Source organism: Phalacrocorax carbo, chromosome 3 (genome assembly GCF_963921805.1).
Source record: "Phalacrocorax carbo chromosome 3, bPhaCar2.1, whole genome shotgun sequence".
Lineage (NCBI taxonomy): Eukaryota > Metazoa > Chordata > Aves > Suliformes > Phalacrocoracidae > Phalacrocorax > Phalacrocorax carbo.
The window spans coordinates 80,697,991-80,711,826 of record NC_087515.1 but is presented as its reverse complement, the minus strand read 5'-3'; the positions used below and the strand labels follow the sequence as shown (position 1 = coordinate 80,711,826).

Here is a 13,836-nt window from a genome sequence, read left to right as displayed (position 1 = left end):
GATTAGGTTATTCAGTGCCCTATTAAGCTGAGCCTTAGTTACTTCCAGCAAAGGGAACTAGGCTACTTCTCTGGGCTTCTCTGTTTAATTCTTCTCACAGTGAGCAACTTCTCGTGTCTGGATGTAGTTTCCCCTGAAGCAGCTCAGGCCTGCTGCCTCCTGACTTGTTCTCTGTGCATCCTTGCAAAGGGATCAGCTCCCTCTTCATGTATGAACTATGAACTCCGTAGGTGTCAGTTCTTCTGCTCTGCTAAAATAGTGTTTGGGTGCTGCAGACCTCCCATACCCATAACATGAATACAGGGAGCCCATGTCGGGGATTGCCATCTGATTTGAACACATTCCCTCGTTGCACCTTGTGGGGTAGTAGATGTGACTTACAGAGTCTAGTGTCACTCAGCTCTTTCTGACGTGACTCAGTGGGATGGCACCTGCAGTGAAGATTCCCTTCTTGACTCCATGGTACGGCCAAGTGAGTGCTAGAGAACAGAGTAAGAATCAGTCAGGATTTATTTTTCTCTTTGCTATGAAGAGTTCATGAGCAAAAGAAGACAACATGTTTCATAACACTCATGCAAAAAGTACAAGTGTTTGGAAATCGATGGGTTCTTTAATATTCTCTGTGAGTCCAACTGATCTCATTCATGTAACGTGTAACTTCTAAAATAAACTTTTAGTGCAACCAGTGTCTATCATTATTTCTTTTGAAAAAATAAAATTATCATCAAGTTTTTTTTTTTTAAGAGTTTGATTCATCAGATTTGTCCTGGGATGTAGACTTAATATTGTACATAATTTATTAGGAATTGAGATGAACATTTTCATTGCATCAAAATCAATGGTGTTACTGTTGACTTCAGCTTGTCCAGGATTTTGCTGCTTCCGTGTAATATCAAAAGATTTATCAGTATTTATTTGACTTGCCCTGATGATGATAATTTCCTTTTCTGTGAATGAAAATACAAATCCATACCTAAATTATGCTAACTAGGTAAGATTTTTTTGGGGTAGTGAACAGAAATCTAGTATCTCATTAGGGATATTTGAATTGCCCATTTTGGTGGACTTTGTTCAGAATGCCTTTCTCCTGCCTCTCATGCTCATTGTGTCTTTGATTCATTTTCAGAGCAGCAGAACCATGTCCCAGATACAAGGAATAAAAATTCTGATAATTTTAATAAAAAATGAATTAGCTCTGAAGTGAACATTTTGTTTAAAAAGCCTTTTCAGTTCCCGATGCCTGTTAGACAGGGGTTTTATGAATACAGCATTTTTTCTGCTTTTTACATCTATAGCATTCATCACAGAAAAGGAAAATGTTATTTCAGTTTTGTTGATTCTGAAAACAGGTTCTTGTCACTTGTTTAGTGTTGAATAGTGTTTTAGTGTGTCCAGGACTACAATTTGTAGTATTGTCTGCTATAGTAAACACAGAGGAAACTGTTACTCAGCCTGTATGTATTCTAAGGTAGTAGATAAATAATGAATCCTGTTGATTATGACTGTGAATATTGTTTTTAAGGCAATGGTAACCAAGAGTATTTTTCCTATTTACAGAGCAAGCTTTACATGGAAGGATTTAGAAGCCTAAAAGAAGGAGAACCAGTGGAATTTACTTTTAAGAAATCTTCCAAAGGCCTTGAATCAATACGGGTAACAGGCCCTGGTGGGAGCCCCTGTTTAGGAAGTGAAAGACGACCCAAAGGGAAGACAGTACAAAAAAGAAAACCAAAGGGAGATAGGTAATTACCTTACTTTGATATTCCCCCCCCCCCCTTTTTTTTCTTTGCAAGTTTTACTTGAAATTGTTTTCAGCATTTGTGCACTTGTGAAAGGAAACCCATCTATGTAAATTTGGCTTTTACATGTAGCCTAGTAGTTTGATCAAACTTATTAAGCTGTATCTGTACAACTACATGAATCACCCACTTGATTGGTTTTACTTGAGAATGTTTTATTGAATTAGAGGGAGCCTGCAAAGGAATGTAATATTATTATGAAAATATTGCTCTTAGACTGAGAAGAGAGGTCATTCTGAATACAGGTGAAATAACACCGTGTTTCAGTGAGAATTGTGCATGCTAAAGAGATTATTGTGTGCAGTGGGGTTTTAAACTGTGCATCAGTACTTTTATACAGAAGAAGGTGTAGGTGGTACAGACAGGGTTGAGATGTACATAATTTGATTAATTATATTTTTACTTGGTGAACAGAGGATTAGGTGTTTTCAAAAGTTTTAATGCCTGTTGGTCTGAAGAACTGTTGTAATATTATTTTACAAATTCCAGGTTAATCTCAGGAGCTGCACTTCTTTATACGCAAGTGCAGCAGTCTGACTTGCACTGTTTTACTTTACTTTCTGCCTCTGATGGCTTGAAGAAGTTCTGTAATCCTCTTCACTGCAAAGCCACCTGCATCTAGTTCCCCAAGGGCTGCCTTCCTGCCCAAGAGCTCTTGGATTTAGGTGAATCTCCCTTTTTCACTCATGGTATTGCCCAGCCCAGTAGCTGTAATGGCTGAGATCAAGGGGAATATTTAGTCTGTGAAGGATCCTAGTAAGAACATCCAAACAGTCAAGTTTTTCCTGCAGTATTTGGTGTACGGCATGACTGAGAGGTGGCTCTCTTCCGTTGCAAATTCTGAAGCAAAGAGTAGCTTGGGAAAGAGGGGGTCACCTGGAAAGGCAGTGTAGCTTGAGAAACAGGATGAGAAGCCTTTGCTGGCCACAGTTGAACTCCACTTGTCCCCACCTCTGTTACAAGGCTTCTTCCCCCTCCCCCTTTTTTTTTAATTAAGGACTGGAGACAGCGTGATAGTTGTCCCTCTTTCACCTTTGTAAAAGCTAAAGGCCATGAACAAAATTTATTGCTGCTGTAACAGATCAGAGTCCATAACCACAACAAGGAGAGACTTTGTAAGCCGGACAAAGCTTTCTTTTTGATTGCTCACCATATCTGGCCTTTCAGAGTTGTGTTGCATGCAGTGGCTGTGAAAAATCTTTTTTTTTTTTCTCTTTTTTTCCCCCCTCTTTTTTTTTTTTTTTTTAGCTAGGCTTCCAATATAGTTCTTATTTACACCATTGGTTTTCCATGGACTGTAATTACTAATCTGTTTAGGGTATCAGCATTGCCGTTGTTCTTGATGTTTCATACTGTGGCAGCAAATAAAGGCCACAACCATGCAGTCATGATACTGTTGTCCTGTTTGTTGCACATGTGTATGAAGGAAGACAGTCATTGCTTCAAAAACCTTGAAATTTAAATGGGCAGGTTGTAGTTTTTCCAGGTCTACTTATATGTTGAAGGAGACAGGGATTTGAACAAATGTATATATTTATAGTGCACAGCATGGTCAATGCACAGGAAGCAGTACTTCCAAAGCGCAATTCATTTCATCCTAGGGAAGCATCTGAAATATTGGGAATGAATCTTGCCTTGTGGCTGTTTCTCTTCAGGGACTACAAAGGGGGTCTGGCTCCAATGCTGTAGATACTTCCCTTACAAGTCTAAAGTTAGGCAAGATGAATCCTACTTCCAATTATATTTTTTCATAACTAAAGCATAGAAAAAATTGAACAGATATACCCTAAAAACAGCGCAGAGGGGCGATCCATGACACAATGTACTCTTTCATGTCACTTGCCTTTAAAGAAGGAAAAATTCAAAACTAAATTGAATTAATCTGAATATGAGAACATGGGCAAAAACATCTACCCACTTCTGTCTCAAAATTCTTACACTTCAGTCATAAGATGCCAAAAAAAGCTTGAAATTTGAAATGTCTGGAGTAGCATTGACATTATCCCTCAGCGAGGAGCAGTGTCTTTGCTTGAAGGAAAATTGGTTCCGATTAAACGCCGGGCCAATAAAAAAGTGCACGTCCAACATGTAGTGGAAAATTTCTTGAAGATTGCTGTTGTTCTGTGAGAACTGCCTCCATTTCTGAAAGCTAATTCCATGTTCTTGTCTGTTGTCTCTTTTCTACATTATCAGTGTTAACAGTGTGCGGGCCCAGCCTTGCTGCATCTTTTAAAATGGATCCCATTTGAATGGATCCCATGCCTTTATTAATGGTGCAGGTGTGGTTTAAGGCAGAAGGGAAGACTGACAGAAATAGGAAGAGAAATCTCCTATAGAAAGAGATAGGATAAGGATAAAGGATATTCTTTTCTTATAGAAAGAGAAATAGGAAAAGAAACCTCTATCCCACAGAAAGGCAGGATAAAGAAAGGGAAAAGCAGCAATATGTGCAGGGGGGAAGTCATGACACGGAGGTGACCAAACATTGGTGCTTTTTGGTAGATTTTGTGGTGCTTCCACAACAAACTTTGAGTCTCTGTAATTTGCAGTGTTGTTGCTGTGGGGACCTTGCTGTGATAATATTTCCCCTTCAGAGTTAATGTGGGCCATGTTAGTTTTATAACATAGGTGGAAATGCTTTGTAATTGCTGTTGCTGATATTGACCACTTTGGCATCTTTCCAAGCCAGGATGCTAGCACATGCCAGGCTGAGGAAGGGAAAGTCTTTTGTGGTCCGTGTGAAATGAAGCTGCAGTTATAAGCAGCCTGCAAGCTTTAAGTTCCCAGACCTTACTTTACTCTAGACACTGTGAAAAAATACATAAGATACGTGGATATTACAACAGCTTAATCTGGGCTAGAGGGCAGGTTTCTGAGCAAGACTCGGCTGGGATTTGCATCTGACAAGTGCCTAGGTTCAGAAGTGGTGTGTTACAGCAGATGTGCACAGTGGCAGCTCTAGGGGCTGGTCTCTACCGAAGTAAGCCCAGGGATGGATTTGTAACGTGTTACATTGCAGCAGGTTGCGGCGCCCTTTGTAGGATCTCTTAACTCATGGTGAACACGGTGTGTTTTGCTGAACTTTGACAGTGAGCTGACACAAAAGCACGCTATGCTGCTCTCTAGGAATGACCGCAGGGAGCTGATGCAGAAAAGATAAAGTACTCTGAATTCACACCTTAATCACCTGCTCAGTAACTTGTAGGCAAGTCTGTGAAATCTCTATTTAGAGCAGAATAAATTAAATCATAACACAGGCCACCATCTCAGAATGGAGGAGGCAAAAGAGAGGAAGGGAAAAAAATTTGCTTGTTTTTAAACAAAACAAAAACAAAAAAACCACTCCCAGCATTTGTATGTGACTTAAAATGAAACTGGGTAAAGCATCATTTTACCACTTGTAATTTTCATTTATTTTTATAAGTGTATGTAGCTGGGAAAGTATTCCATAGTGCAGTGTATGTTTACATAAATTAGAGCCACAGACCTTAGGCACAATATTAACAAAGATGATGGATGATGCTCACAGGACTAGAAGCTGGAGTTATCTTTGGGACCTAAAGGTATTATCCAGTATATGTAAATACTCCTAGTAGGAGCTCAAAGTTGGATACTTTTTCAGCAGAGTGTCTGTAGTGCTGTATCTGCTCAACTTGGTGTGTGCTTCGAGGGAAGCATTTCAGGGGTACAGGGAAGATGACAAATCTTTTGTCTTTTTTTTTCTTTTTGAAGTATTTATGCCAAAATGGAAGCATAAATAAAGCGCGAAGAAAGAAATTATTAAGGGTGTATCTCCATCTCCCGGTTCTAGTTCATGACATTTCAGTCCTAAGCTACCTTCTGCTAACGTCACACTTGTGGCAGGGAAGCTTTCTAGCACAGGTGACACAGCTGTATCAGTAAGTGGTTTGGATTTAAACATGCAACAAGCAAGCAGGATGTTGTGAGATTTTGGGTTTGACATGACACATTTTGCTGACTTTGTTTATAGCACAGCCCTGAAAGTAAACTCTGAGGGAGGGAGTTGGGAGCTGCTGGAAATGGGGGAGTTTAACAAAGCATTGCCACTGGATAAATGATGATGCTGAATTATGTTCTGGGAGTACGGCAGTGAAATAACTTGTATTTCTAGCTCAGATGGCTAAATAGTAATGAGCACTGCAGCATCGCTGTAACACTTCAAAAACCTTTTTCCAGTGTAGACGTCTATGAAGGAGAGATAACTAGAAAAGAAGTGGTTTTGTGTTAAGATGTAATAAACAGTGTTTGCCAGTAACTCTTAGACATGACCAAAAGCATAATTTTCAAGTGAAGAAGAACATATCTCTAAATGACCAATCAGGTGGAAATACAGCCACTTAGGGAAGGGGGGCTGTAATTAAATAATATAATACTTCCCTGATGAACTGTCACTTAAAATTAGTTTGTGTCTGAGTCAGAGAGAAAATGGATTTAGTATCTGAAGACATTTTGCGGATGATATGAAGTCAGACTATAATAAGAAAATCTTAAAAGTCGTCTTTACAAGCTTGTGATCTGCACAAACAGCCTCTAAACCAGTGTGATGCAGGCAGAGATGATGGCATGGTAGAGTGCTGTGGAGGGCATTTGGACTGAAGTTAAACAGGACTGGGAGAGCTAGTTTAGGACAGCAAAGTTGCATGACACAAAGTCACTTCAAACCTGAGACTATATCAATTCTATCTGTATTGACTGCATCACACTCAAGTGTATAATTTAATTTTCATAGAAGAGCCTCTTATGGCTCAAGCCAAGCAGATTTTTGTGAAGTAGATGAGAATGGGAGTGGTACAGGCTGGGAAGGAGAGCCCTGAACTAGTACCAAAATGGGAGAAGCTCATAAAAACTGTGCTTAACAGACAGATGGGGCCGAGGCGGATGGGGGAAGCCCTTCAGAGTCCCTTCGTCTGAGAGCTGGGAGGCAAGGCCAGGCCGGCGGTCACCGCACACAGCTACGACGCAGGGGGCACATACACTCCTGCCCTCAGCCAGCCCCAGGGACCCGCTTTGGGCAGGACCTAAACAACAGCGGGGCGAAACAGGGGGCAGCTGGAACGAGAGCACCCAGCTGTCCAGAGAAACAGATGAAAAGTTCAGGGAGTGGTAGCCCTTGGCACAAAATGGTGTCAGTATGTCACTGTTGAATTTTCCTGCTCCTCTCCAAGGTAGATTGTGTTTACAGTTCTGCCATTTTCTAAAGAGGAAGCTGACACAAAAGTAATGCAGAAGTCGTATGCTTTTTACACAGATTTCTTAAAAATACAGCCTTGCAAAAGGACCTTACTCAAGGGTGGTGTTTCAGAAATTAAAACGTGAACACCTCCCCCTTCTCCCTGACTCTCTCTCACTTTGTTTAGATCATAAGAATTTCTTGCTTTCCAGCCTTCATTCTTGCTTTTCCCATTTTTCAAGTGTAGGGCATTTTCTTGGCTGTTTGTTTTTAACCAGCTTCACAGTGATTCTGTTGGATGTTTAGTTCCTGTTTTCAGTGATGTCCGAGACCCTCTTAGGCTTATGGACTGCAAAGACCACCATAGTTTTGTTCTTTTAAATGAAAACTGCCATATGAAATTAGGCCCTTCTAGCCTATTATCCTCTTTCCAACAGGAGCGTGTGTTTAAGGATAGATTGCAAGAAATAGGGAGGTATAGCTTTCCATCTCTGGCAATTACTGGTTTAGGCGTTTCTTCGGTATCAACACCTAATCTGTAAAAGACAATTAGATGATGTGTTAAGTATCTGAGTTGTTGGATGCAACTTCCTCTCCCATCCTCAAGCAAAATTTGGTATTATTTTGCAGAGTTTTATATAGTAAATAATTTTCACACTTAGACAATAGGCTAGAAAGGGGGATAAACACCAGTCTCAGATGTGCTTTGTTACAAGATCTTATTATTGATATTTGCTGACTGTCCCATAATAAGCCACTAAGCTAGTACGAACTGCTCATAACAGGAGCAGCAGAACACTGTTGGATTTAAAAAAAACCAAAGAGGCAAAACCCCAAAAGCCCGCGAGCTTTCCACTACTCCTGTACTTTAAGAAGGTTATATCTTTGCTGGACTGCAATCATTAGACACAAAGTATTCCATACTTGCTCTTTTTTCAGGCTGACAACTTTTTGGAAGGTTTAGCAACAGTTCGTGTTTTTCAAAGAGTGGGATAAAACCAGAGGGCTTTATTAATAGGGTTAAAAAAGAGGTAACTTAAAAATAGCTGCCACTTGGTGCTGAGGATCGGAGGCTTGATTCAAGCTGGCTTGGAGATGGATCTCTAGGGCAGGGGGTTAATCTTTCCTTGTCTTTGTGCAGACCCATCCAAGTCTAAGTTAGAAGCCTCTGAAAAGTGTTACTGCATATGTTAATTAGACGGCCCTTGTTAAAATGTCTACATCATCCATCTGTGTTTAAGGAGGCTCAGCAGCCACAGCCTTCCTGCATACCAAACAGACGGTGTGCTTCCAGGACTCGGTCTGTCCAGCCTGATGAGAACAGAATCAGATCTCCAAGGCTGGGTATTTTCTTCCTCAAAAGATGAAAGGAAGGTGGTTTAAGGGGAGGAAAGACAAAACAACTGCCACTGGCTGTTGTGTATAGTGCCCAATATCTATGGACTATACACTATATGGCATGATTCCACCTCCAGTGTAGACTGTAGTTAAACTTCAGTCTTCTGGAAATGCCAGGGGTAGAGCTGTGGTAGAGTGAGTGCCCCAGAGCGAGAGCACAAGTAGGAAAGCCTCGCCTCTCAGAAGGCAGCCAGCCAGGGCTAACCTAGCTTCTACCCTCAGATCCAGCATGCAGCATCGGGAGTTGCCGTCCTCAAACGACAACGGCTTTCCCTTCCTGCCTGCTTCCATAGCTCAAACAGTCAGGAGCCAGGATGCAGAACCGAAAGATCAGTACTTGAATGTTGGAGCTAGGAGTAGGAATGGTTGCAGTTGTGCATAACAATACGCGTAACATTAGAATAAAAGGTTTTGTCTTTCAGAAGACACGCTAGGAAATCCCATTCCAAATTTCAAATGTAGAGAACATTGTTTAATTTGTAAAGCCGAGTGCCCATGGTTAGATGCAGGCTAAGCTGCACTACTGCTGAGACAAAGGTCAGTTAGAATTATTTCGGGGTACCCAGGCACACTAGTGTGCTGGGTGGTGATACAGGCATTTCCTCGTTCATTTGAAGAGCTGTTCTCTTGTTTCACGTGCTTTTAACTACAAAATTCACCACAAGGCGACTTGAAAGTAAGGGCTCATTTCAGATACCACATTGCTGGTGAACCTGCATGACCGCGCGGTGTTTCAGCCTGCTCCCTCGGGTGCAGGTGGGAACTGGGCTTTGCAGTTAGGTGCAGAAATCAACAAAATACAAGAAAATACATGCTTCCTTTCCATCAGATGTGCCTTCTGATAGGGCTATTTACATACTTCAAGTGAACACAAATTTCTGCGTTAAAGCAGGAGCTGGGAACCTGGTGGCAAAGATATCACTAAGTGCTATCTAAGCCTAATTTTCTTCATTGCAAACTTATATTAAGAACAAAGTAAAGTCTGAATAAAGTTGTCTCTGGTGTCTGTTTGTATGAGTATACAGTTAAGAAGGGATAGGCCCCAAATTTTTCATAGTGTTTATAATAAGATATCCAAATTTGATGCTAAAGTAAGTAGATATAATTCTGAAAATGTACAAGGAACAGATGAAGTGAGTAGGCAGGTGTCATTTTTATACAGCCTCATGAAGAGTAAAGCTGTCCCTGCACAGCAGATGGGTTTCTTAAGTACACACACAGTTTTGGGAATGCAGAATATTTTTCTTTGATCACATGTCTTTTCAGGCCTTGTGTTTTCTGAGTATTTCACCCCTTTAATCAAGGGATGAGCTCGCTCTCGTTTACAGTAAAGTACCAATATATATTCAGGCCTTTGCTATGGTGTACTGATGTGTCTAATGATCACACTGGAGTCTTACCTGTAGTAATGATTCCCCACATCTGAAGGAATTTAGAAGCAAGAAATATAGAACTTTGCACAATTCAACAGAGATTATGCATAACTTCAGTAGAGTGTATGTTAAAAGTATTTCAGTAAATAGTTTACAAAACATTGTTTCTGTTTCTAAAAATCTTCCTAATATACCTGGCACCTTCCTCGATTCAGAATTCTCTCTTGCTGTTAAATATCTTACTACTATACAAATACACTACTTTCAAGTAGACAAGAATAAAAAAAGGGCATACATTTTTAGGGCCCAAGTCAGTAAATACTTAAGCCTGTGCTTTGAAAGTAGTAGGGAAGAGGGCATTATTTGAAAAGGTTTCCCCAATCGTGGAAATTTCTTTTTAAGCTGATCTTGACCCTGACTACAGCCTGTGCTGATTTTTGCTCATGACACGCTATAGCTCTCAGTGAACTGTGAGCAGAACTGCTTGCAGAACAAATTGTCTTTTAAAAAGATGCACACAGTTCATGCTGTATTTACTACAAAAATGTTCAGTGTAAATACTTAAACCCCAAATTTTAGGAAAACAGTTGCATTTCCTTGCTTTTCTTCATGTGTTGCGCTCTAGCATCAGCTAGCAAAGATACTCAAAGCATGTAATAAATATATAACATGAAGGAAAGATTATAATGGTGATTCCAAATGATGGAAGAATCTGCCATAGATCTTGGCCTGTTTTAAAAAGATAGCAAGAACTTGAAAGTTGGAGAAAACTGAATTGTAGCATAGCTGCTAAATCAGACATTCCCAAAATGTTGCCTTTGATTTACCACTGTTGATGAATCTGAAACTTTTCAGAAGGAATAAAAGTTCTGGAGCCCTTTAACTTCAAATTAATAAAGTCTGTGCGGTAATATAATTCCAGATTGCTACAGCTGTTTCTTTTATTAGCTGTGGCTTCATGTTTCTGTCCTTGACACTTAAAGATCAAACCTACTTAAATATGAATCATTTAAAAATGTGAATTTACTTCGATACCTTATTTTGTCAAGAAGCTCAGCAGCTCATTATATAAGAGGAATGTGTCATGGAGGTAGTCATCTCTGTAGTGGTGATACAGGCACGCTACTGCTAATCCCACTGTGCACGCTCCCCACCCCGCTAATTGCACCTACAGCGTGCTGGAGCACTTCTTAAGCAGGTAATGAGACATAGGCTGTGTACTGAAAGAAATACTGGGTTTAAGGGCATATTGACACCAGGAAAGGTAGGTTTATTGGCGGGGGGCGAAGGCATCTGTTTAAGCAATGTGGCATCCTCCATCCAGAAGTAGCAGGACTGAGTGGGACTTTGCAGTTGCTTCTTCTGGTGATGGAAAGCTGTTCAGAGATGAGACAGTGGAGCTCACATAGAAATGCTCCTGTGATGTCCGTGATCCCTGAGGCAGGGTGACAGGAAGATATTTCAAGGGCAATGGATAGGGAGAAGAATTAGGATGGAGCAGGAATATGAAAACACAGACAGGTGGAGATCAGGAAGGAGAGGGAAGAGAAGGGCTTGGGGAGGGGAGAACAGACCATTGAAAATGGTGTCAGTGTGAGCACCAAGTTTTCCCAGTCTCCAGATGATCACCTCAAAGCTGGTAGTTAGAGCACTCTTCAGGGAGTGCGGGGAATCCTGAATCCCCTCTGGCACAGACAAGGATTGCATGAAAATTTCCTCCATTTTGAAAGATTGCTGCAAGTCAAGAGCTAATGTACAAGGAGATGAAGTGTAAGTGAGAGCTAAGCTCCTACTTTGCAGTCCCACAAAGACTGAGGTTGAGTTCAGCTGATCTGAAGTGGGACTTTCTGCAGTAGTCTGCTTATTGTGTGTTCCTCATTTACCGGGTGACAAACCTGACACATCTGGAGATTGTTTTGCAGAACCACCGAATGCTCCCAGCTGTAACAGTTGCTCAGTTTGAGCTTTGTCCTAAATGTATCGGGTGCTATATAAATAGTAAGTGCTTTGTGGGCTCTAATGTTTCAAATTGGGCACCTAGAATAAGGCTCATCTGGAAAGCAACTTGGGTGGTTTTTTTGTGCTCCAGAATCCTGTGCATTTCCTTGAGACCAATTAAACCATACAATTGCCTATAGCCACTGCAAAGTAATTAATATGTGTAACACGTGAAGATACCTTAGTGAGAGCCCCAAAGTCAGTACTTATGTATCATGTTCAAGATTTAGCTGGATTCAGTGGTGAGCCTAGGCATTGAAGTAAGTAGGCTAAAGAAGTAGTATACAATAACTGTCTTACATTTCCTGCACGAAATGAGAAAAGGTGATGTAGGAGAACTCGCATCTTATCATATGTTTCACAGGCTGTTACTACAGTGTAAATTGTTTCCTCCTTTTTTTTGAATGCTGAATTTGTAGGTAATGGGTAGAAATTAGCCTGAATCTCCTCTGACTAGCAGCTAGGCTTGGGGTTTTGGAATGTTTTTCCTTTGAAACCGTGCTGTGACACTGAAGGACATGAATGAAGGGACCGGTTTTGCAGAAGAAACTGCACATACGTGTGCAAGAGAGAGCAAAGGTGGCCGTGGCCAAGCTGGAGGAAGAGCGAGCCGAGGCCGGCGTTATTGATGGAGTAGAGGGAGCTGGGTTTGCTCAGTAACAGACCTGTGGAATGGTTAAGGAGGAAAGAGTTGTGAAGGGTCACTATGAAATATGGGAGTGAGCTAAACAATTTCTTTTCTTTGATCTCCATTCATTTATAATCTTACTGGTGTTGAGTCGCCTGGCACTAGAACTTTTACAATGAATAGCTGAAAGTACAAAAATTGATTTAAGTTGCACTGATCTTGTGCTGAATGGCTTTCTTTAGCCTGGAAGTTAGTTGGAGTTTTACTCTTTTAGCTGTTGGACAGTTTAAATGCTAAGCATTTAATCTAATTCAGACAGTTCTGAAAACAATAGCAAACCACAGACTGCTCTTATTTCATTGTCTGCAATTAATGTTGCAACAGCCTTTGCATCAAAGTTTAACCAGAATGCTTTGATTTCCTCAATGATAAATGGATATCTTTTAACCAATACAAAAAAAACCTGAAATAGTTCAATATTTCAAATTCAGCCTCAGGTTTGCTAGTGTTTAAAATTAGTACCTCTGCCTTTTTGTTGTGCTAAACTAATAAAGTAAAACAAAACAATAGAGTATGTGTGTGTCAGCCTGTTTCTGCATAATGAGTTCTATAAAATTAGGCAGTGTTACTTCTTCTGTCAATGGGAGGGAATCATCAGTAGTTGGCAATAGGATTAGAAATTGTATATAGTTTGGATATAAGTATTTATTTACCTTCTTAAAGGTTTAATTTTATTTGCATTCTTTTTCCTGAGTTAGATTTTGTAAATCACTTTTTTCTAGAAAGTACATGAAAAATCTTTAATTTCTTGTTGATCAGGCTCGTTTTCCGTGTTTTTGTGCCTTGATATATTTTTGGAGAAATCATGGTTAGCTGCTCACATGATACTTGCTGGGAATATGTGCCTACGTCTCTTTTTAATAATTACTTAAAATGTGCTAAGCATTTTAGTTTTCCAAGTCAAAAAAGAATCCACAGAGTGTTTTAATTTATTTTTTGTTAAATAGTTCAGTGGTATTTTATGTTACTAAATGTGGGAGTGTCATTAATCACTTCACTTTTAGAATTTTTGTCCTTATGTACGTTGTGTAACATACAAATTTTACTTGGAGCTCAGAAATAATTTTATCAAATGGTTCATTCTTGTTATCCCTGTATTTCTAACTCACTGGAGCCTCATGAAGTTATCTTTCTCCTTTACAATCTATACATTTCATTTATGCACGGAAGAGAAACATCTGGCCTTTTTTTTTTTTTAATGAGAGCTGTACGCTCATTGACCAAACAAGCAGCAAGGAATCTGTTGTATGGCTGATTATGGCAAGAAAATGAGGTAGCAGTATCACTAATAATCAGTAAAATTTGTATAAACTGGTACCGTTTCATTTTCTGAGTTAGCTAATCTCACACTTTCACCCTTACAAGAAAACAAATCGTGTTTAAAAATGC

At 40.1% G+C, this 13,836-nt stretch overlaps 1 protein-coding gene across 7 annotated transcripts in view; it reads left to right on the top strand.

Annotated features, from left to right (window-relative positions):
- Positions 1–13,836, top strand: part of LIN28B (lin-28 homolog B) — an 88,416-nt gene that overhangs the window by 41,280 nt on the left and 33,300 nt on the right. For all 7 annotated transcript variants that reach the window (XM_064447547.1, XM_064447548.1, XM_064447546.1 and 4 more), the window contains exon 3: positions 1,558–1,742. In XM_064447547.1, the coding sequence (XP_064303617.1) occupies positions 1,558–1,742 (185 nt within the window). The remainder of the gene's footprint in view (positions 1–1,557; positions 1,743–13,836) is intronic.